At 39.9% G+C, this 19,491-nt stretch overlaps 1 protein-coding gene across 1 annotated transcript; it reads left to right on the top strand.

The window, feature by feature from the left end:
* The first annotated feature begins 8,282 nt into the window (after nt 1-8,282).
* On the top strand, nt 8,283-10,510 carry tpbgl (trophoblast glycoprotein like). Its single transcript, XM_084940444.1, has one exon. The coding sequence runs from the start codon at nt 8,585-8,587 to the stop codon at nt 9,644-9,646; it is 1,062 nt and encodes a 353-aa protein (XP_084796570.1). The 5' UTR covers nt 8,283-8,584; the 3' UTR covers nt 9,647-10,510.
* The last annotated feature ends 8,981 nt before the right edge of the window (nt 10,511-19,491 follow it).

Below are 19,491 nucleotides of genomic sequence, written 5' to 3'. Positions count from 1 at the left end.
TACAATTTGGGTTTCACTGCCATCACATTATCCTAATAAGAGGAGCTGCTGTTGACGAACTTCATGATTGAAGGCTTTTTTCCCGTCCCCCGACTGCTGTCTGCTCTCTTGTTATGATGTTCCCAGATATGAAAGCTGAATATTGCTGACATTATTCATCCACCTCCAGGGAACAATAAGCCGTGCGACATACTTCGAACCTCAAAAAGCAAATAAAAAATATTGAGGCGAAAGTTGCCCTTGGGGAAATTTATTTATTTACTTAGTTTATATTCTGTGGTGTCAGCATACTCCTCTGCCACCTGGGGCTCTAAATATGTTAAGTGAAAAATATAGGGCCATCAACTCTTTTTTTTCTCCCCCTGATTTTTTTTTATAACTGCCATAAAAGTATAGTCATCTGACAAGCCAAGAAGGTTTATTTCTCTTTTGCGTGTGTTTGATGAAACTGAAGTTTGGCAGAGTCAGCTTGATGTTCTGAAACTTTCTCACATAAAACTGTAATCTATCTTGTCATAGGGGTAAAAAGCTAAGAATAGGTCCCCTCTCTCTTCTCGCCAGATAAAAGTAATGACCTCTCCTTTTTAATTTGCCTCACTATAATAAATGTAAAATAATCTCCCCCTCCCCCTTGTCAGCCTCCTTTTTTTTCTTTCTTGTGAACGTCCCGCTCTGTTCCCGGCTGTAATGGCATGAGTATTTTCAGCACTGTGGAGGAGCATGAATGGATGATGAAGCCATTTACCTCAGTGACTGCTCATGCTCCTCATTCATCAGTCTACCCTTCTTGTAATGTAAAGCGATCTGTTATTGCGCTTGATAGGGAAATTTCCTTTCCATTTTTCTCCCTTCACAAGATGAGAATGGGGTCAGAGAAGGTAGAAATTTGGTGTCATGTTCAAGGGCACCCAACTTCAGAGGGAAAAATATAACTGGTCACTATGCTGTAATTATTCCTAAATTAACCCCCCTCCCCCCTCCCAAAAAAAACCCAACAACAACAACAAAAAAACAAAAGAAAAAACAGATTTCATTGCTTGACTGATTAAATACCAAGGAAACAGTGTTGTCCAGTAAAATGCTTTGATTCAGAGAGAAAGCACAAAGTGTACTCAAAATATCAAGAAACTTTAAGCAGCTGGACACAGTGGTTATTGCAACTTAATCAACATTGGGCAAGTCGACTTCTAAGGGGACACAAGCCCTTAAATCAGTGTCTTGATGATAGGGTAGAAAGAGTGCGGCATGATATATAGCAATGTGGAAAACTTTTGAGTCTCCCACTGAAGGCAAAACAAATTTTGTGCAATTCTAAGCCAAGCCTGAAACTTAATATTTGATATGACAACCTTTATTCTTCAACATAGCCTGAACTTTCTTAGTTAATCTTTCTTGTAATTTATTTAAGTAGTCTTTAGGAATAGTTTTTCAGGCTTCCTTGACAGAGCCTCCACTGTGAGCCTTCACAGATGGCTGTAGATGCTCACTGTTGTACCTCTCTCATGACCTCCTCTATACATATTGAGAACAATTTGAACCAAAAACATCAAATCTAGATTCATCACTCTTTTTATGGTTGAATGCTTCATAGGTAAGTGTGGCTTAACAATGAGAGATGACTCAAGAGTTTTTACTGTTCATCTTTCTTTAAAATGAAACTTGAGTGAAACAAAACCACAAAAAGATAAGTCCTCTGCAGAATATTAAGTGGCATAAAATATAAATAAATAATGTCTCCCTGAATGTACAGTATTTGAATAAATGTCCTTTTGTGTCTATTAACTTTTGCTGAACACCACACCCTCACCATCCAGGAGACCTCATGTCTCACTACCTATACGAACATTAATTATTGAATAAATGAGAGGCCAGAGCGCTGGCGGTGATCCTGCTGTCCAGAGTGCACAGCAGCACAGCAGCTATTTGTCCCTGGAAAGTTCGCCATGACTGTGGACAGAAGTGATGAGCAGCACTGCTGATGGATTGAGGGTACTGTGAGTGTGACTGAACAGTCCTGCCAAGCATAAATATTGTCTCTGACTTTGCCCATTGAGGACAGCCCAATGACAGGAATTATTTTATCGAGAGATGTTGAAAGAGCGATGCCAGCCCACACTCACTACATAAACTTGCACTCTAAATGACAGCTCTAGTAGCTCTTTATTAGTTAGCGCATTTTACCACATTTGGAAAACCCAGTGTAAGTATGTAAAGATGAAGTAATGAACACATGTCGCTCGATTGACCAATAACCTTTGAGAAGTCTAGACACTTGAACTCTTAACTTTAACCAAACCCTCACCTTGTTAATCCTGACCTCAAGGATTAAAGATAAACTCGTTTAACATTTAATACTGTGTTGGATAATCTCAGAGGAACAGCCCCATGGCTACAAGTTGACAAGTTGCACTATTGTATCTGAAATAGGAAGAGAAAAAAATGAATGAACGTAGAACACAGAAGAATAAAAACACAAAGTAAAGCTCAGCATTGTTCTGAAACAGGATCAACAAGCACTTTGACTGATTAACCCCGTCTAACAAGACTGGCAGCACCCTGGTGTCATGCCCTGACTCGGGCAGCTCATTCACTTTCCAAGGTGTCCTGATACACTTCACCCCTCAGGAGGAGTGTCTGAATTGCCTCAAGGGCCTCAGTATCATCGTTCAACAGCCAGAAGGACAAACAGCGGTCACCTGAACATCAGATATCAAGCGTTTTGTAATTCAATCTAAACAGAGGCAATGCAAGCAAAGTATCCATATCATTTGTTTGTTATGTGATCTTGGGAAACTCATTGTTCATTATGGACCAGGAAGATGTGTAAACTAATCCTAATCCCAACCAGGTGCTGACGAAGTTATTATTCTGTAATCATTTTTGAATGATTTTGGGTTGAACATATAAAAGAGCATTATGAAAGTTACAGATGATTTATTACTTCATATAACACCAGATAACCTGCTGCTATTTTTGTTTTTTGCATTCAGGGCCACAGACATTGTGTAATGTCATAATAACCCCATAGGGCTCTTGGGTGTCTCTAATGAACTTTGCAATTTAATCTTAATATGTTCTTGAGAGGTCAAGTATCTGCATCAGTTGTTACTTGATCGTTGAGAAATCAGTGTTCGTGAGCTTGAAAGAGTCTGATCGTAGGCACTCCCTGTTTAATTTCCAGATCATATTGCCTTCACACTTCAAATCTTGAAGTGCAGAGTTAATGTGATACCTCACATGAAAGTAAATACTTTCAGAGAGTACAGTGATGTGAGCTTTATTAAGATTCTTTACATGCAAACTTGAAATGGAATAATTCACCTTTCACTCTAAATATCTGTTGAGATAGTAATGTTGTAAATTAAATATAATGTCTTCTGAAAAAAATAGTGCCCTATGGCAGCTGGGATAGGCTCTAACCACCTCGTGACCCTGAATTGGATTAGCAGAAGAGAATGGATTCAAATATTGCATCATGTAATTCAAGTAAAAAACAAATAAATAAACCAAATTACAAGTGTCATTACCATCACATTTATCTAACTTTTAATATTATACCTTACATTGTTTTTCATTTTTTCTCACTATTAGTGTGTTTACCTTCCCAAGATGAATGTTTTTATGCTCCTTTCATGAACCCCTTTCATTTTCTGCTGCTTTTATGTTGCCCTGTATTATTCTAAGCGTAAAGTAATACTGTTCTCATATAAATGACCCTACATACTTTACTTAATGTATTCGTAAAGTCCCATAAATCAACAAAGAGACCCTGTCTGTATGTATTATACATATCTAATATGAACTTAGTGTTCATTGTATTTTCCCACTTTGGACACGCAGTGTTATCACCACCCACAGCTCACTCCTCAGCCCAAGTGACTAACTTTGTTTGGCCGATTGTGCCTGTCTGGCTACAGCTCGCTCCATTACAAGTCTAAATGACTAATTAATGGTCCTGGGACAGGTGACACCAGCTCCTCAAGATCCATTTACACTCCCATCGCCTCAGGGTTCTCACTGGATGCCGCTGCACTTCTTCGCTTCTCCCTTCCATCCATCTTCTCCTCCTCCCCCCAAGCCCTCTGCTCATCTCTTATTCATCCAGAGGTGGAGTACTGTTTAAGGAGCAGGTCTGCGGAGAGACTGATGGACAGATTAAGAGGCAGGTGGAACGCACAAAGAGAGGTGCAGACTCCATGTGAGATGGGAGGGAGAGCGAGATAGAAAGAAAAAAAGCGAGGTGGGTGATATGTGACTATCTTCACAGGAGGGGAGATAGATTAACCCTGAACTCCACCTGCCTCCGGGCGCAGCAGAGTTTTGTGTTGGGTCAGACAGATAGTATAAAACCCTGTGTGTGAGTTTAAACTGCATTATTCACAGTTGCTACAAAGTCCTTCAACTTCTTACCCCAGCTGCTTTTTAAAGTGATGGACAATATCAAGCGTCCACGCTACAGGGCAAGGACAAAGATTAAATAAGATTTTAAATGGAACTGCCATCACCCAGGAGCATTGCAGTTGTACCACAGTACATAATCTGGCACCCGCATCTGTGGGCAGCAGCAGTGCAAAGCAGTAAATGCTCATAGTCAGTAATGATCTTGTACAGCAGTGTGCAAACCTCCCTGTGCTCCTCACTTTCATAGCTAACAGAGTTAGGCCTATAAGATAAAGGTTGTATATACTGGTTTGTCATTTTCATGCTAACTTACTAATGAACATCCATCAAAGAGAGAAGGAATAAGAAGAGAAGCTGCACACTGTGAAAGAGAAAAGCCATTTAGTGAATAAACAAATGTCTTATTAAAGGTTATAATTTAATAAGATCCTAAAAATGCAACATTAAAGTGGGAGAAGTTGGAAAAGGGGATATTTTGGATAAAATAATTTTTGATGCAACAAAAAGAAATCTAAGAGAGAGCAATGTGATTGTTGTTTTATTAACAAACACATACTAGACAAGACAATGCCTAGACTTTTGTAAGAAATAAGTCAACACAGACAAGGTGACGATTTGGTTTGGATACTCTATGTGGGCTGATTGTATTTACTCTCACAAAGGTCCATTTTGAACCAGGAGATTTTAAGCAACATAATAGTTTTATAGTTGCATCTTCTCACAGTATCCTCTCTCTGTGTGTTGCCAGAGAGATGATCAAGGTGCAGGTAATGTCTCTGATGTGATGAGACGCTGTGTTGAGTCATGATAGGAAATCTAAGCACCTAACACCAACTGACACCCTCAGGCTTAGTGGACTGTTTTTACAGTGCTCACCTGCTTTAGATACACACACTTGTGTCCTTTACTTGGCTTGTTTGGATAATATGTAATTATGAGTAAGTCCAGCATGTGTCAGTCATGTGCCAGCTGGAGGATGAAGGAAAGATCAGGTTGGCTCTTAACTCAAGGTTAATGAATGACGGATGATGCAGGTGGGATGAAGGAGAAATCCAAAATGAGAAAGTAAATGCAGGAACCGTTTGAAGCGAATAAACAGAGCAATTCAAGATCATAAAAAGTTTCCAGTCACCAATGCATGTGATCAAATGTAATTGCAGCATGTGCAATGGTTTGCATAATGCATACACAGGACAGCAGTAAGCTTCTGCAAATTTGGAATGTGTGCCGGGCCTGTCAGAAATAATGACACACCTGAGGATTAGACCAAAACTGGTCATTCACTCTCAAGTTTACAGATACACACACACACACTCTCTCTCTTACTGTAGTCAGGAGATAGGGATGGGCAGCCTTGAGAAAATCAATTACGAGGTTCAGTGTCAAATTAAAGAGCATGGTGAGGGCACCGTATCCCAGCAGCAGCCTGTGAACAGCAGCCACCACTAAATCAGCTCTCAGCTCTGGCAGATGGAGTGGACACCCAGGTTGTGGAGGAAGCAAAGAGGTCTTGAGGGGATAAGAGGAGGATTGAACAGATGTCCTTGTGTGTTTGGAGGAAATACTGTCTGCTATGTTTTAAAAAAACAACCTGACATTAATTTCTGCTTATCAGCAGCAACAGCAGTAAGACCATTTCCCAACATTTGTTATCTCATTGTGCCCTGTTGTTTCTGTGTCTCGGTTTCTTGTTCTCCCTCTCCCTCTGTCTATATTTACATCCCCACCATAACCAGTTGTGTCCATTTGTTGCTGATGGAGTGCTCTTGAGAATGACAGCGCACTGCAATCAGCTCCAGACTCCTCCCGGTGCTGTGGTCTCTGTGATAAGCACCAGTCTTCCAACTGTCCTTAAATGAATAATTTGTAATTTAGTGAAATCACAAATTGAGAATCTAATTTTCTTGCCAGGTTGGAGGAAAGATCAATACCAATATTATACTGAATTTTATTTACTAAGGGGGAAAAAATCAATCATAATCAATAGATTGTATTTACACTAACACAATTTCTATGCAGATGCTTTTGCTCAGATAATCTGATTTACTTTTAAACTGGAGTTTGTTTGTTTTTTTCATGAGTTGGTACTCTTATTTCCATTTTATGTAAAGTTCTATATCAAAGTGCATAGTGTTGTTTTGGGCAAGAGTGTGGTTTCAACTATGCGTCAGTTTGGAGAAAGAGTCAAACCAAGTCCACGAAGAACTGGCTTTCTAAGACTGGTGTGAAAGATTCTAGTCATGTATAGCCCTGCTGTCAGTCTCATCCAGTGGCTTGAGATGAACTGATGAGCAGTGAACACACATCACCGCAGCCAGAGTCCAAATGTTAGGATAAGACTACAATCAAAATGAGATTACAGATACATGTTTTGCTGTATAAGAACAGAAACACACACAAAGAAGAAAAAGAAAGCCAAAGTTTGATTTAAACTTTTATGTTGATGATAGGCCGTTGTTGTAAATTTGTGACGGATGTAATGAACATTAGAAACAGCAGCAGGTGGGAGAGTGAATGCTACTAGAGTTTCTTTCTTTCTCTGCCCTAGTTTGTCATTTTTCTGTTTCTTTTGCTCTCCAGTTCTTTCTTCTTCTTCTTTTTTTCCTGCCCTCACTTTCCTTCTTTGTTTGTGCCCACAGAACTTACTGCAGTGCTCTGCCGTATGGAGGCATCCATGCTACTGACCCCTGGGCAGTCTCTGACTTTCCCCTTTTCCTCATCTTTAGATCTTTAGTTTCTTAACATTTAAAATGGAATAAACCTCTTTCCTCCTCTGTTCTCTCCTTCCTTTGATCATTTCAACTTAGGCTACTTCCTTTTGAACACAGAACAACACAATATCCCTTAGAGTCAAGTATAGCTCTGTGGAGCTGTCCAGGGTGCTGAAGCTGTAGTTTGTTTATTAACTAACCTTTTGACCAACACATAATTATGACTGAAGAATAAATACTCCTGGCACAGTTGCACAGTTTCTGCTTAATATAGAAGCTACATTGAACAATGTACTCTGCCATGGTACCCTAGGACTAATGTTTCCAGATTCCTTACTGCGTAATTAGAGTATAATTCACTTCATCCTCATTAGTCCCAGAAATAAATGTAAACATCAGTTTGTTTCATCCTCTGGTTTCTGGGTAAGTAATGAGACAAAATGACCGATCAGTCCCGCATGCCACTCCAGCATCACAGGCCAATGCAAAACTCAGATTTTGGAGCTGCTTATTTATTCAGGCTTATTGATTTGTTTGCCAACTCTGTACTGTAGACGTGGGGAGCGTGACCAACTCTCCAAAAGTGAGTTTTCTTTTTGTGGAAAATTGATTAATTGGAAGGAACTGACCAACGCCCCATTAAACATTCTGCACTACCCAGGCATAATTACAGCAACTCATTTGCAATGAACGCAAAATATAATTCAAGCCTATAATAATGTAATAATGGAAACAGCATGAATGGGGAGGGGAAAATAACCAATAGCCTTGGAGATAAATGACTGTACAGCTATCCAGTAATGGTAAACAGTGTCCCATTTAAAATTTGTAGAATGAGCTTCATGGATTCAATGAACAGTTCTGATTATTACTGTTATGAACATTAATATTTTGTTTTTGGTATTGAGGATTTTTCACTGGTGAGCATTTAAGAGAGTATTTCTTCAGGAAGAAAAGCTAACATTAACATTAAAGTCCATCCTTCCAATGATTCCAACCATTTTCAGGGACTCATGTGATCTATTCTTCTTCATATTCCCTTTTTAGCAAAACAATGAATTCTGAAGGAAGAGGGCTCAGAAGAACATTAAGCTTGCCGTGCATCTCTTCTCTCTCTCTCTCTCTCTCCCCCTCTACCCCCCCCCCCCCCCTTCCTCTCTGTGACAGACGTCAAAAATACCACCAAGGGAGCGCGGATCAGAAGCTTTCCACGCAGCCACACTTCACACTTGGCCGTCTTCAGCCGTTCTCATGCGTGCAAATCTCAAACAAAACTCATCTTTACTGCAGAAAAACACGACTCCAAGGTGACAATGAAGAAAGCCGTTTATTTCTATCCCGTCTGCTCCAAGTAAAGGCAATACGTCGGACTGACACGACTTTACACGCCTGTGAGAGGATCGGTCACCTTCTTTGCAACACCCATCGGCATATTCCTGCTTTGAGAGGAGGGGGGGGTAAAGAGGGAGAAGATGTGGATCTTTTACAGTTCGGACGATTCAAAGTGTATCTTTTCTATTTGGAACCAGTGGTGTTTGTATTACGCAGCAGTGATGTGTTTGTTGTTTTCGCCCGTAAGGATGGACGACGCGTGCCCGTCGTCCTGCATCTGTACCAGGGGCTTGAGGACTGTGACCTGCCGTGACGGGGACTACACCGAGGTACCCAGAGACATGCCAAAGTGGACGTCCACCTTGACACTTACGGGGAGTAACATCTCAACTTTACAGCGTGATGCGTTCATGACCAACGGCACGGAATTGGAAATGACAACACTCTCTCTGTCCTATAACGGGATACAGGCTATTGAACCTTACGCCTTCTTGGGGCTTTCCCGGTTACATTCGTTGGATCTTAGCCACAATCAGCTGGAGTTTATCTCATCCAGGGCTTTCCATGGATTACCCGAGCTGCGCTCTCTTAACCTGAATTACTCCGTTTCTCCTGCGGCCACCGCGCAGCTCTCAGATGCGCTCAACACACAAAGTTTGCGCAACCTGCACAGACTGGAGTTGGCGGGAAACAAGCTGACGTCTATCCCCCTCGAGAGATTAGATGTCTTTAACCTCCACGAGTTGGTGCTGATTAATAACTCAATAGAGATCATCGGGGAGGAAAATGTAACCAGTTTGTACCAGCAAAGGCGCATACGCGTCTACTTGTCTTTAAATCCGTTTCGGTGCAGCTGTGAACTGGAGGCGTTTTACTACTGGCTGAAGAACTCGTCCCAGTGCCTGGATGCAGGGCGTCTCCTGTGCAGCGAGCCAGAGGCTAAGAGGGGGATTCCCGTGGAAAAGCTCCGGGGAGAGGAGGTTGATTGTATGAACGAGAACCTGGAGGCGGTGTCATATGTTTTCCTAGGTATAGTGTTGGCTCTCATCGGGGTGGTGTTCCTGATGGTGCTCTACCTCAACCGGGGAGGCATCAAACGGTGGCTCAACAACATCAGAGAGGCCTGCCGTGACCAGATGGAGGTATATCATTACCGCTATGAGCAGGACTCTGACCCCAGACTGGCCAACGTGGCTGTTTAACCAGTCAAAACATCAATCCAGTGCTACATAGTGTGAGGACAGACGATATCACCAGGAGAACTTATTTATCAAAGACTGTGGCCTTGACCTGTCACAACTACAACTGATGGTTTTTTAAAACTAGTTTCATCACGTTCAGCCCATGAATTCACTCTGGGATATGCACAGAGCCAAAGGCAGTTAAATATAAGTAACTGTTCATCCAGCACAACTAAATACTTCAATCTTCTCAGCAGTGTTGTACATATTGTATATAAGTATCTCCTCATAGCAGAAATGCTTTCCATCCATCGTGTTATCTTACACAGCCCCACTTGTTTAGTATTTACCCTCAGTAACCGTCCAAAGCGCACAGTAAAGGTCCATCAAATTTCCAATTTGAAAAGCTGGGTCAGCGTTATTACCCAAAGCTGCGGCCCCTTCTTAATATTTTACATTCAGGAGAACCTGCACAGAGAACAAGACTGCTTTTAATCTACCAGGGAGTGCATATTGTCAGAAAACTGTCAGAGAAGGAAACTCATTTGGCATTTTTTTAATGGAGTGCCATGTTTGTGGAATATGTTACACACCATGTTTTCACGAAGACCCTTTTATCTCAGAGAAGAACGTGTGTCATTTGACACCAGATCAGCTTATCAGTAAAACTGTGGAAAAAGTGAAAGAGAGACCAATTTTAACCGTGCATGTGATTCCTGTAGGCATAGAAAACCAACCAAAACATTAATAAAAAGCCAAACAAAAAAAAGAAAAATCATGAGTTTGCAGTGTGTCTGTACATTTTATCATCACTGTCAGGGAATGTAGACTTCATGCAGCACTATGTCAGACATTAAATGTATTTTTTTCTGCTGTGTTTCTGAATGAGTGTACAAGCTCCTGGTGAAATTTGCAGAACGTGTGACTTCACAAACTAAAGTGAGGTGTCACATTGTCATCGGGGTTCAAGGACTAGAGGGAAAGACTGGAGAGATATGACATAAAAGTGCAGTTGTGTTAATCACATCAGGACTGTGACTAATAACCTGTAAAGACTGATCATGGTAGTCGGTATCTTTACGGCTCACGGCTGATCGACCTTCTTAGCTAAAGGTCTCCATTACAGTCAAGGTCAATTACTAAAGAAAAACAAGCTAGAGGGAGGGCCCAGGTGGATCACTGTGTGTATATGAAATGAAAACAAACTGTAGCTATGGATTTCTAAACAAGCAGTAGGTTATTTTCCGTTGTCAGATCATTAGTGGAAGATTAGAGAGTGAGTAAATCAATGTACTGGGCATACCAACTAACCAAGGAATCAGTGTAGCAGCTGTTCCTCCCTCATAAATCATAACAAATGTGATTAATACACCTGATTAAAGACAATGAGGCGAGAAAATTAGAATCATCCACACCGCACTGGATGAACAGTTCTAACAAAAGGAGCGAGATGATGATTAGCACTTTCCGGTGGAGAGAGGGATCAAGCAGTGACAGATCACTGTGATACAGATGGCCCCCTCTCTAGACAAGCTACAGTTATTTATGTCTTCATCTACAGATTAAAATATTACAATATCTGCATGTTTAACTTAAACTTCCAGTTAAGGGATTAGATAATGAATACATGGACAGATTTTTTTTAAAGCCATTTTATTATGTCAGCAGGAGGACACACCTTTACGTAACAAAAGACTGTGACACCGTGCCACTTCGTGACATGCCACTGTACCATACGCTGTCATGTTGCATATGAAGTCTGAGGTGATAAAGCTAATCACCAGGACAGCAGTGTTCAAGGATAAAAGCTTTTGTATGCTGTATATGCATGTTCCACGTCTGCAGCCATGCCAGCAGCTCTGCGAGGCTGCACTGAAACACATTGGCGCTTTGAGCTCAAAGCTACCAACAGTTCACATGTTCACTGTTATGATGCTGATGTCAAGCGCGTATAATTTACAATATTTACAAACCTTAGTTTAGTGCGTTAGCATTTGTCAGAGTTCACGAAAATGAAGATGGTAACCATGTAGATTTGATTGCTTACATGTATATCGAGTCATGAAAGGACAAACTGGACTTATGAACATTTTAAGATCTTTGGCATTAGATAAAAAGTTGGAGGATGGTGACCAAGAATGTTTTATTGCTCTCCAGCATTTCAGTCTGTGGGAAAGTGGTGGGGCAGGCTATCCCCGGAGTAACATTACCACTGTGCCTGAAAATGAAGAATCCAGGCTTAATTCAAAGTGAGCACTGTTGACAAGTAACAACCTATAAAAGTCCATAATTTGAAATGTGTGTTGTTATTCTGTCAAAACCAATTTTTTTAGTTGTTCTTAGAGATTCGGCTTAATCTCATAACAATGTGCTACATAATGAAATGCAAGATTGCTGAAAGCAGACTGTCTGAATTTTTCAGGCCTTTGTGGTGTTACTACGAGGTCCAGAATATGAATAATGGATGTGTGAATTTTAAGCCGTTGTTTACAAATGCAAATAAATGTGAAAAAGCTAATGAAATGCTAAATCATCCCCAGACTAATGGTTCGGGGGGTTGCCTTTGGGCAAACTAATTCTGTTCTTAGACATTAAAGAACACAAAGCATTTGATAACAACAATAATAATAATGAAGAAGGACTGATGGAATATAGGGGATAATGTTATAATGAGACAAAACTGAGTTTCTTAACTTATAGTATGTGCTTCTGGTTTCAGTTTAAATGTTGGGCTTGTGTGCCTTTAAAAATCCAGAAGTACAAACCCACACAAACTTGACTAGAGCCAGTTGGGATCATATATTTCTATGATATTCACAGTTATATCCCCCGTGATCAGTCCTGCTAGTTCATTTAGTCAAAATGTAATCTCCTTTGCAATTAATGTTATTCCAAACTGAAATCAACATAGATCAATGATCTTCCTAATTTCTGTTTAATCCCGACTTTGACTATGTCTCCTTTATCTTTCTTCTGCGTGTTCTCTGCCTCTTTGACCATCACCTTTTTCTATTTTCTGGAGTCCTGGGCCATAAATAAACAGGTGGGAACAACAAACATCTTATTTTGTCTTATTAAAGTATCCAGACTTGCTTCACAGCTCAGCACTCTCAGTTTTCTTTACCTGTCATTTCTCCTCTTTTTGGTTTCTTCATTTTTCTACATTCTGCTTACAATATCAGACCTCCTCTGTACCCTTGCACCCCCACCCTTCCCCGCTCTGCCTATTCGCTCCCTCCGCTCCTCTTCATTCAGGTAAATGACTTTATCCAGTTGAGTGACTTTGTAAGGATGCAGAGACAGGGTTTAAGCTGAGCCCAGCAAAAGGAAGGGACAGAAGAAGAAAGATAAAGAAAAGGGAACAGAGAAAAGATTCATTAGAGTTCTACTGTCCAGGCTACAAATGCCCTTGCCTTATGCAAAACGATGACTCATCGCCTTGCTCTATATATGAATGTCTGGGAAGCCAAACACAACTGCTGTCTACGAGAGACCAAACAGCAAAAATGTTATCTTTGAATATTATTTAACTCAATCATGAGCACCTAAACCTTTTTAAATGACCTCTGTCATTCTTTCATAGGAGCATTCGGATGTCTCACTTTGCATATGCATCACTAGATGTGACAAAATCAAGATGCAATGAGTCACAATCAAATAAGATGTTTGCACCCTGTCTCTGTAAAACTGGTTTCCTGGTCTGCTGAGTGTGTATGGAGATGAGTCTGCCAGTTTGTATTCTGTTGATTACTGGTTATTGATTGCTTCTGTTTGAATATAAGAGAAACAGTTTGGCTTTGTAGGATTGTAGGATATGGGAAGGAGCAATGTTGCTGCAGGCTGGGGTAGACTGTAAACACAAGTGAGTTGAACTTATTATAATGTCCAGCAGCTAAAGGGGGTTTTCAGTGGTAATGTGTTTAATGAGCGCTGAATGGCAGTTGTCGTCATGTGGAATACTGACTGAACAGAAAAAAATGACATGCTGTTACCTGTTTCTGAGTTTTATACATGCTATCTACTCAAACCCATAGGTAGCGTTTTTTAGTACACCCAGGCTTTGTTCACTTTGTCTTTAGAATGACCGTAATTCCCGGTGGCAGAAATTCAACAAGATGTCTGAAATATTCCTCAGAGATTATTGGTCCATATTGACATGATAGCCTCGCACAGTTCCTGCATCCATGATGTGAATCTCCTTTTCAACAACATCCCAAAGGTGTGATATCTGTTGACTGTGGAAGACATTTGAGGATAATGAACGTACTTTCACCCTGAAGACATCATTTTATTTGAGCTTTGTGACATGGCATTGAAATGTGCTCAGTTGATACTAAGGGACCCAAAGTGTGCAAAGAAAATTTCCCCACACCATTGTTACACCATTGCCACCAACATGAACCACTGACAGATCCATCATGGTGGGATGGAGCCATGCTTTAATGTTGTTCATGTCAAATCTGACCCTGCCATCCAAACGTTGTGACAGAAATTGAGTCTCTTCAGACAAGACAACATTTTTCCAATCTATTAAATTTTTGTGACCCCGTGTGAATTGTAGCTTCCACATTTTATGGCCACAAGTGATTAACCTCAAATTGTTTCTTCAATTTGAGAGTCATAACTTTGATTTAGTAGGATTTCAGAAATTTTTATTTTAGTCCCTCTGTTTTGTATTGAACAGCAGGACTTACTGTTTCACTTTTTCAACCATGTCCATACTGCAGGAATCAGAGGACAGGATGAGGCAGAAAGGATTTTCCACCAAACTATGGAAGGGGAGTGAATTTTACTGCTGTCTGGGGGTGAGGTGGAGGAAGGTCAAACATCAGAACAGGAAAGTGAAAACTCTGAGCAGGGACAGTGTGACACACATAATGGTCATACACACACACACACACACACACACACACACACACCAGCTAAAAGTTTGATTTCTTCTTTTATCCTTTCAATTTATTTAATTGATAATATATATGCTAAAAATGCATTAAACTGTACAACTCTCTCTTTTTCAGGCCATTATCTGTAAATTCTAGAGATGCTTGTGAGAAAAAAATCCCAGTAGTAGTAGTTTCTGCAAAGCCACTTCACCTTTCATCCCACACTACACATTTCTCCCTCGTTCTGATGCTCAGTTTGAGCTTCATGCTTATGCCCACGTTTACATGGCTAAATGTACTGGGTTACTGCCATGTTATTGGGTGATAACATTAAAAGTTTGCAAGAACAAGCAGGTGAATAGTTTTATCTAAAGAAGTGGTTGGTAAGTGTATATCTTAATTCATGTGATGCAATTAAGTTGTATGGAAATACCTGACTGACTGATAGCATGTCACTTCAGTCAGGTATACTTTGGGGGTCAATATCTGCTGCATTTTTTCAGCATTAATGATAATGACATGCACAAGGTTTAGGATTAGAACAACAGCAAAGCACAGATGTGCTGTGACAACAGGCATAATTCAAATGAGGAGATTACTCAATATTCTCGTGCCATACTGGTGCTTGATGAATCTGTTACATTTCATTGTTAGCAGAATTGGTTAAAGATTAGTCATCAGCCTCTAATCAACCTAGTTTGGGATACCTGAACTGTAATTTTATGCTGTTAATTCCACTGTAAGATACATAAACCATATGTGCTTTTTTAGCAAGAAGGTAAAATTCATTAAATTTTGCTCAAAAAATAGAACAATGTTGCACATTTTATTCTGTTTTTTAAATAAATACAAATCAAACACATTAATTTAGGATGTTTTTTGTTCTTTCTTTCTTTTAGACAAACATCTGCTTAATGCCTTTTAACAGGACTGAGACTGCCATATCTTCTTGATCCTAGTGTGGAAAGCTTTTATTTCACTCGGTATTCAGCGGTAGAAAAGATGTAGCAAAAGGTTTCATTATTCACTCAGAGCAAGTGTGCGCTTCTATCTGTCATCTCTTTTAGTTTTTCAAGGTCCACATGAAATGTGACTCCAGATTTTAGAGTAACATACAGTTTTAATATGTATAATTAGCCTTTTAAAAATGGCTATGCTTACTTTAAATGACCACTTTTTAATGACACATCATTAGTGGCCTTCCCAAATATTTCCTCCCAGTTTTAATTGTTAGAGAGCAGGTTTGGGAATCCTAACAGGTTCTTATGAGATTAATTAGGGCAAAGTTTAGACAGCAAAAGGTTTGTTTGTTACAGGCAAGGTCATTAGGCAGCATCCCGTAGTAATGTCATCACAAATGGAGCTCATTAGGGAAAATCCCAGGAGTCAGAGAAGCAGAAGTGATTTTTTTTGTCCAGGGTCACTGTGTCCTGTTTGATTTTTTTATGCACTCACAGGGAATTCAGTGCATCTCGTACCCCATTGAATTACTTACTTTGTATATATAAACCTAATGTACAGTAAAATGTGATTAGTATGAGACACAATTAATATGCATACAGTATATCTCAGATAATTATTAAACAATCCAATAATCCCACCTTAAACACACCACAGCTATCTTTTTTAAATTTCCTGAACACACTGCATTATATTTACAAACCATTGGAAACACTTAGGTGAGATAAAGGTCGACTGGTGTTTGACCAAGAGAACAAATTCTTTCTTAACAAGCTGTACAGCTGTCAGATCTTTACACCAGTTAAGACCATACATCTTTGATACTTACTTAATATTTAACAATAAATAGCCAGCAATGTAGGCACCACAATGGTTAGCACAATTGATTTGCAGCAAGAAATCCTTGATTTCTCCTTTTATCCTTCCAAATTTCAGTCCTGGCTTTAAAAAAAAGCAAGCACGGGGAATTTCTGTGTGCTTTTTGAATGTGTCCCCCAGCTTCTCTCTGTGAGCTCTAGCTTCCTACCACAGTCCAAAGACATGCGTGGGTTAAGGTTTATTGGTGATTCTAAATTTGCTGTTGATGGGAACAGTTGTCTGTCTCATAAGCTCTGTGACACACTGGCAACCTGTCCAGGGTCTACCTTGCCTTTTGCCCAATGACATCCAGCCCCCCTGCAACCCTGAATTGGATAAGTGAAAAAAATGGATTGGATGTATTGAGTGAGCTCAGGAGGAAAGGTTTTGACCTTACTGTAGGGCAAACCTTAATTCCTCAGATTTCACGCTTTAATTTCAATCAATTTCTTTCCAGCGGGGGCACAGGTGGTCACTTCAGAGTCAATAATTTGGTTAACAAGGACCACCAACATCTTTCACAATTTAAAAATGGTGGAAAATGCTCTAGTCACCACTAGAGCTTAAAAAATGGGTGGTTCACATAAAAATTATGCTTAAAAAATAAAACTCCCAATTCAGATTATATAGAAATCACATAGTTTTCAGTTATGCCATTGATTGCTTAGTAGAATTTTTTTTTGCAGTGCCAGCTCATCAAGAACCTTTTGAGTTCGAATCTACCAGCTGACTTTTTGTGTGGAGTTTGCACATTCTCCTTGTCCCTGCATGGGTCCTCTCTAGCACTCTCCCACAGTCCAGTGACATAGTTGTGAGTTAATTAGTGTTTCTAAACTGGCTGTAGGTGTGAATAGTGTGTCACTGTGTGTCGTAGCTGTGATAGACTGCCTTTCACCTTCACATGACCCTCAATAGGACAAATAGTTAAAGGCCTTCTTAAAAGGCCCACACATTTAGTGAAATTCACTAGTTACGTAAGCTTCACCGTGATGTAAAAAAATAAAAAATAACAATTTTGTGTAAAGTCCTGACTTCATCAGACAAACAACTTGATGTATTTTTTTAATTCTCCTGCTTAATGTGGCAGAATTCACCATTGTGGCTTTGGTTTAATTTCAGCAAGTCACAATAATATTTATGTTTTTCATCAGTGAGGCACTGAAAAGAAAGCATTTAACTCGTACTATATAAAAAATTATTCATCCTAATTACTTGGAAGTGAGTGCTGATCGCTCATTAAATTGCATTTCAATTCATCACACAAGCATCTACAGTAGCTCTGCTAATTAGCTGTCAGTGTACGTGTGTGTGCGCATATGTGTGTGTGTTTCTTATTCAAATGCTTGCGTAAAAGAAAAAAAAAGCAGTCTCAGCAGTGTGAATATTTCATGCTGTCCTTCACTCAGGAGAAGCTGCTGATCCTCTGACCAGTCATAACGGTGCGTGGTGCGTTAGCGGACAGACTGAGACTGCATCGGCTCTGACAGCCTGTCAAACAAGGTTTTTGATGTATTAAAGAAAGCTCTTTGATCTCAGTAGAGGCTCAACCCAACTATCACATCATGAATTTCAGCTACAACCACAGTACATGCCTTTACAGTATAATGGATTTGTATGCATTTACATATTCAAAAAAAATTATAAAAAATGAAAGTTGTGCAAGTTAAGAGCCAGTTTCATTCAAGTAGCCTTGGGCAAACACTGAATGCTAAATATTGTGTGTTTCAACAATAACAACACACTGGTCATTCAGAATCTTATAATACAGTCACAAAAAGCATTTAGGACTGCAACGATCTGTCTCGATCCTTCAGACTCAGCAGTCCCTTTCTTCAGACATTAAACTGTTAATTAGCATCCTCATGTGGCCAGCTGGACAAAATGCACCTGCACAAAGTCAAATGTAATGCTTAAAATATCGTAAAGTTCAAACATTTAAAGATGCGAAGGAGAGATTTAAGGAAGAAATATGTCTTGCTATAAACTTCTTCAGTCGAGATAAGAAGCTATAGCTTAATTTAACTAGCTATGTGTTAACCACTAACAGCTACATCCCACCAATGCTCTACAGAAGAAACTGGACTAAAATTAAGATTTATTTTCTTAACATCAAAGAAAATATAAAGAATGATTCTCATAACTTTATTGTATTTGGTTAATTGTGAATAGCCCACCGCTTTTTCTTTTCTTTGCGCTTGACTCTTGGTTACATGTGGAAAAATGTCTATATGTGTGGTACTCGTCAGTGATATAGTCCAAGTTTCTACCCTTCATTTCCCAAACAATGCATTGAAGTAAACTTTTGTTGTAAGTGTTGATTTCAGCAGAGTTAGAAGGAATGTGTGGGCCTAATACGGGTGAGTTACACCTGGGCTGACTGTTATCCCCCCAAGTGAAAGTTAATTATTTTTGAGCTTCATGCTTCAGTTTCATTTAATCTTTGTGCTCATTTTATATCAGGTCTCCTGGAGTGAAAAGAATCATAAATCAACGTCAGGATTAGAGAAATTAGAGAAGTGTCTGCCATAAATCATAGATGATGCTAGTTAGAACCACAAAAGATGAAAAATACTTACTTTATAATACTTAAGCTAGTGATAGCGTTTTAAACTTTTTTGACATTAGTATGTCTTTCATTTTGACAACACATGGCCCACGGCCATCTGGCCCGTGTTATTGATTGATCTAAAGCAGGGGTGGACAATCTCAGTCCACGAGGGCCGGTGTCCCTGCAGGTTTTGGATGTGTCCTCGAACCAACACAGCTGATTTAAATGGCTAAATTAGCTCCTCAACATGTCCTGAAGTTCTCCAGAGGCCTGGTAACGAACTAATCATGTGATTCAGGTGTGTTGACCCAAGGTGAGATCTAAAACCTGCAGGACACCGGCCCTCGTGGACTGAGATTGCCCACCCCTGTTCTAAAGTGTTCCCATACACGGGTTGGACCTCTCCTCTGTGGCAGTGTTAATTGGGGAGCAATGTCTCTGATCAGGAGATGTACTCATCTGTTTTTACCAATTAACCTACTTAAATCAAAGCCCAACATCATACGATTGCTTGAATTAGGATTATCCACAGTTTTATTGCATAAATTAGCTAAGGTCAGTTCACTAGTCAAAGACTGAGCTGCCCTGTCTCTGATCCACCTGTGTTTACTTGAGTC

The sequence above is a fragment of the Perissodus microlepis genome, chromosome 10, assembly GCF_051167445.1.
Source record: "Perissodus microlepis isolate ML-2025 ecotype Zambia chromosome 10, ASM5116744v1, whole genome shotgun sequence".
Taxonomy (NCBI): Eukaryota; Metazoa; Chordata; class Actinopteri; order Cichliformes; family Cichlidae; genus Perissodus; species Perissodus microlepis.
Note: the sequence above shows the minus strand (reverse complement) of the source record. Positions and strands in the feature narration are given on the sequence as shown.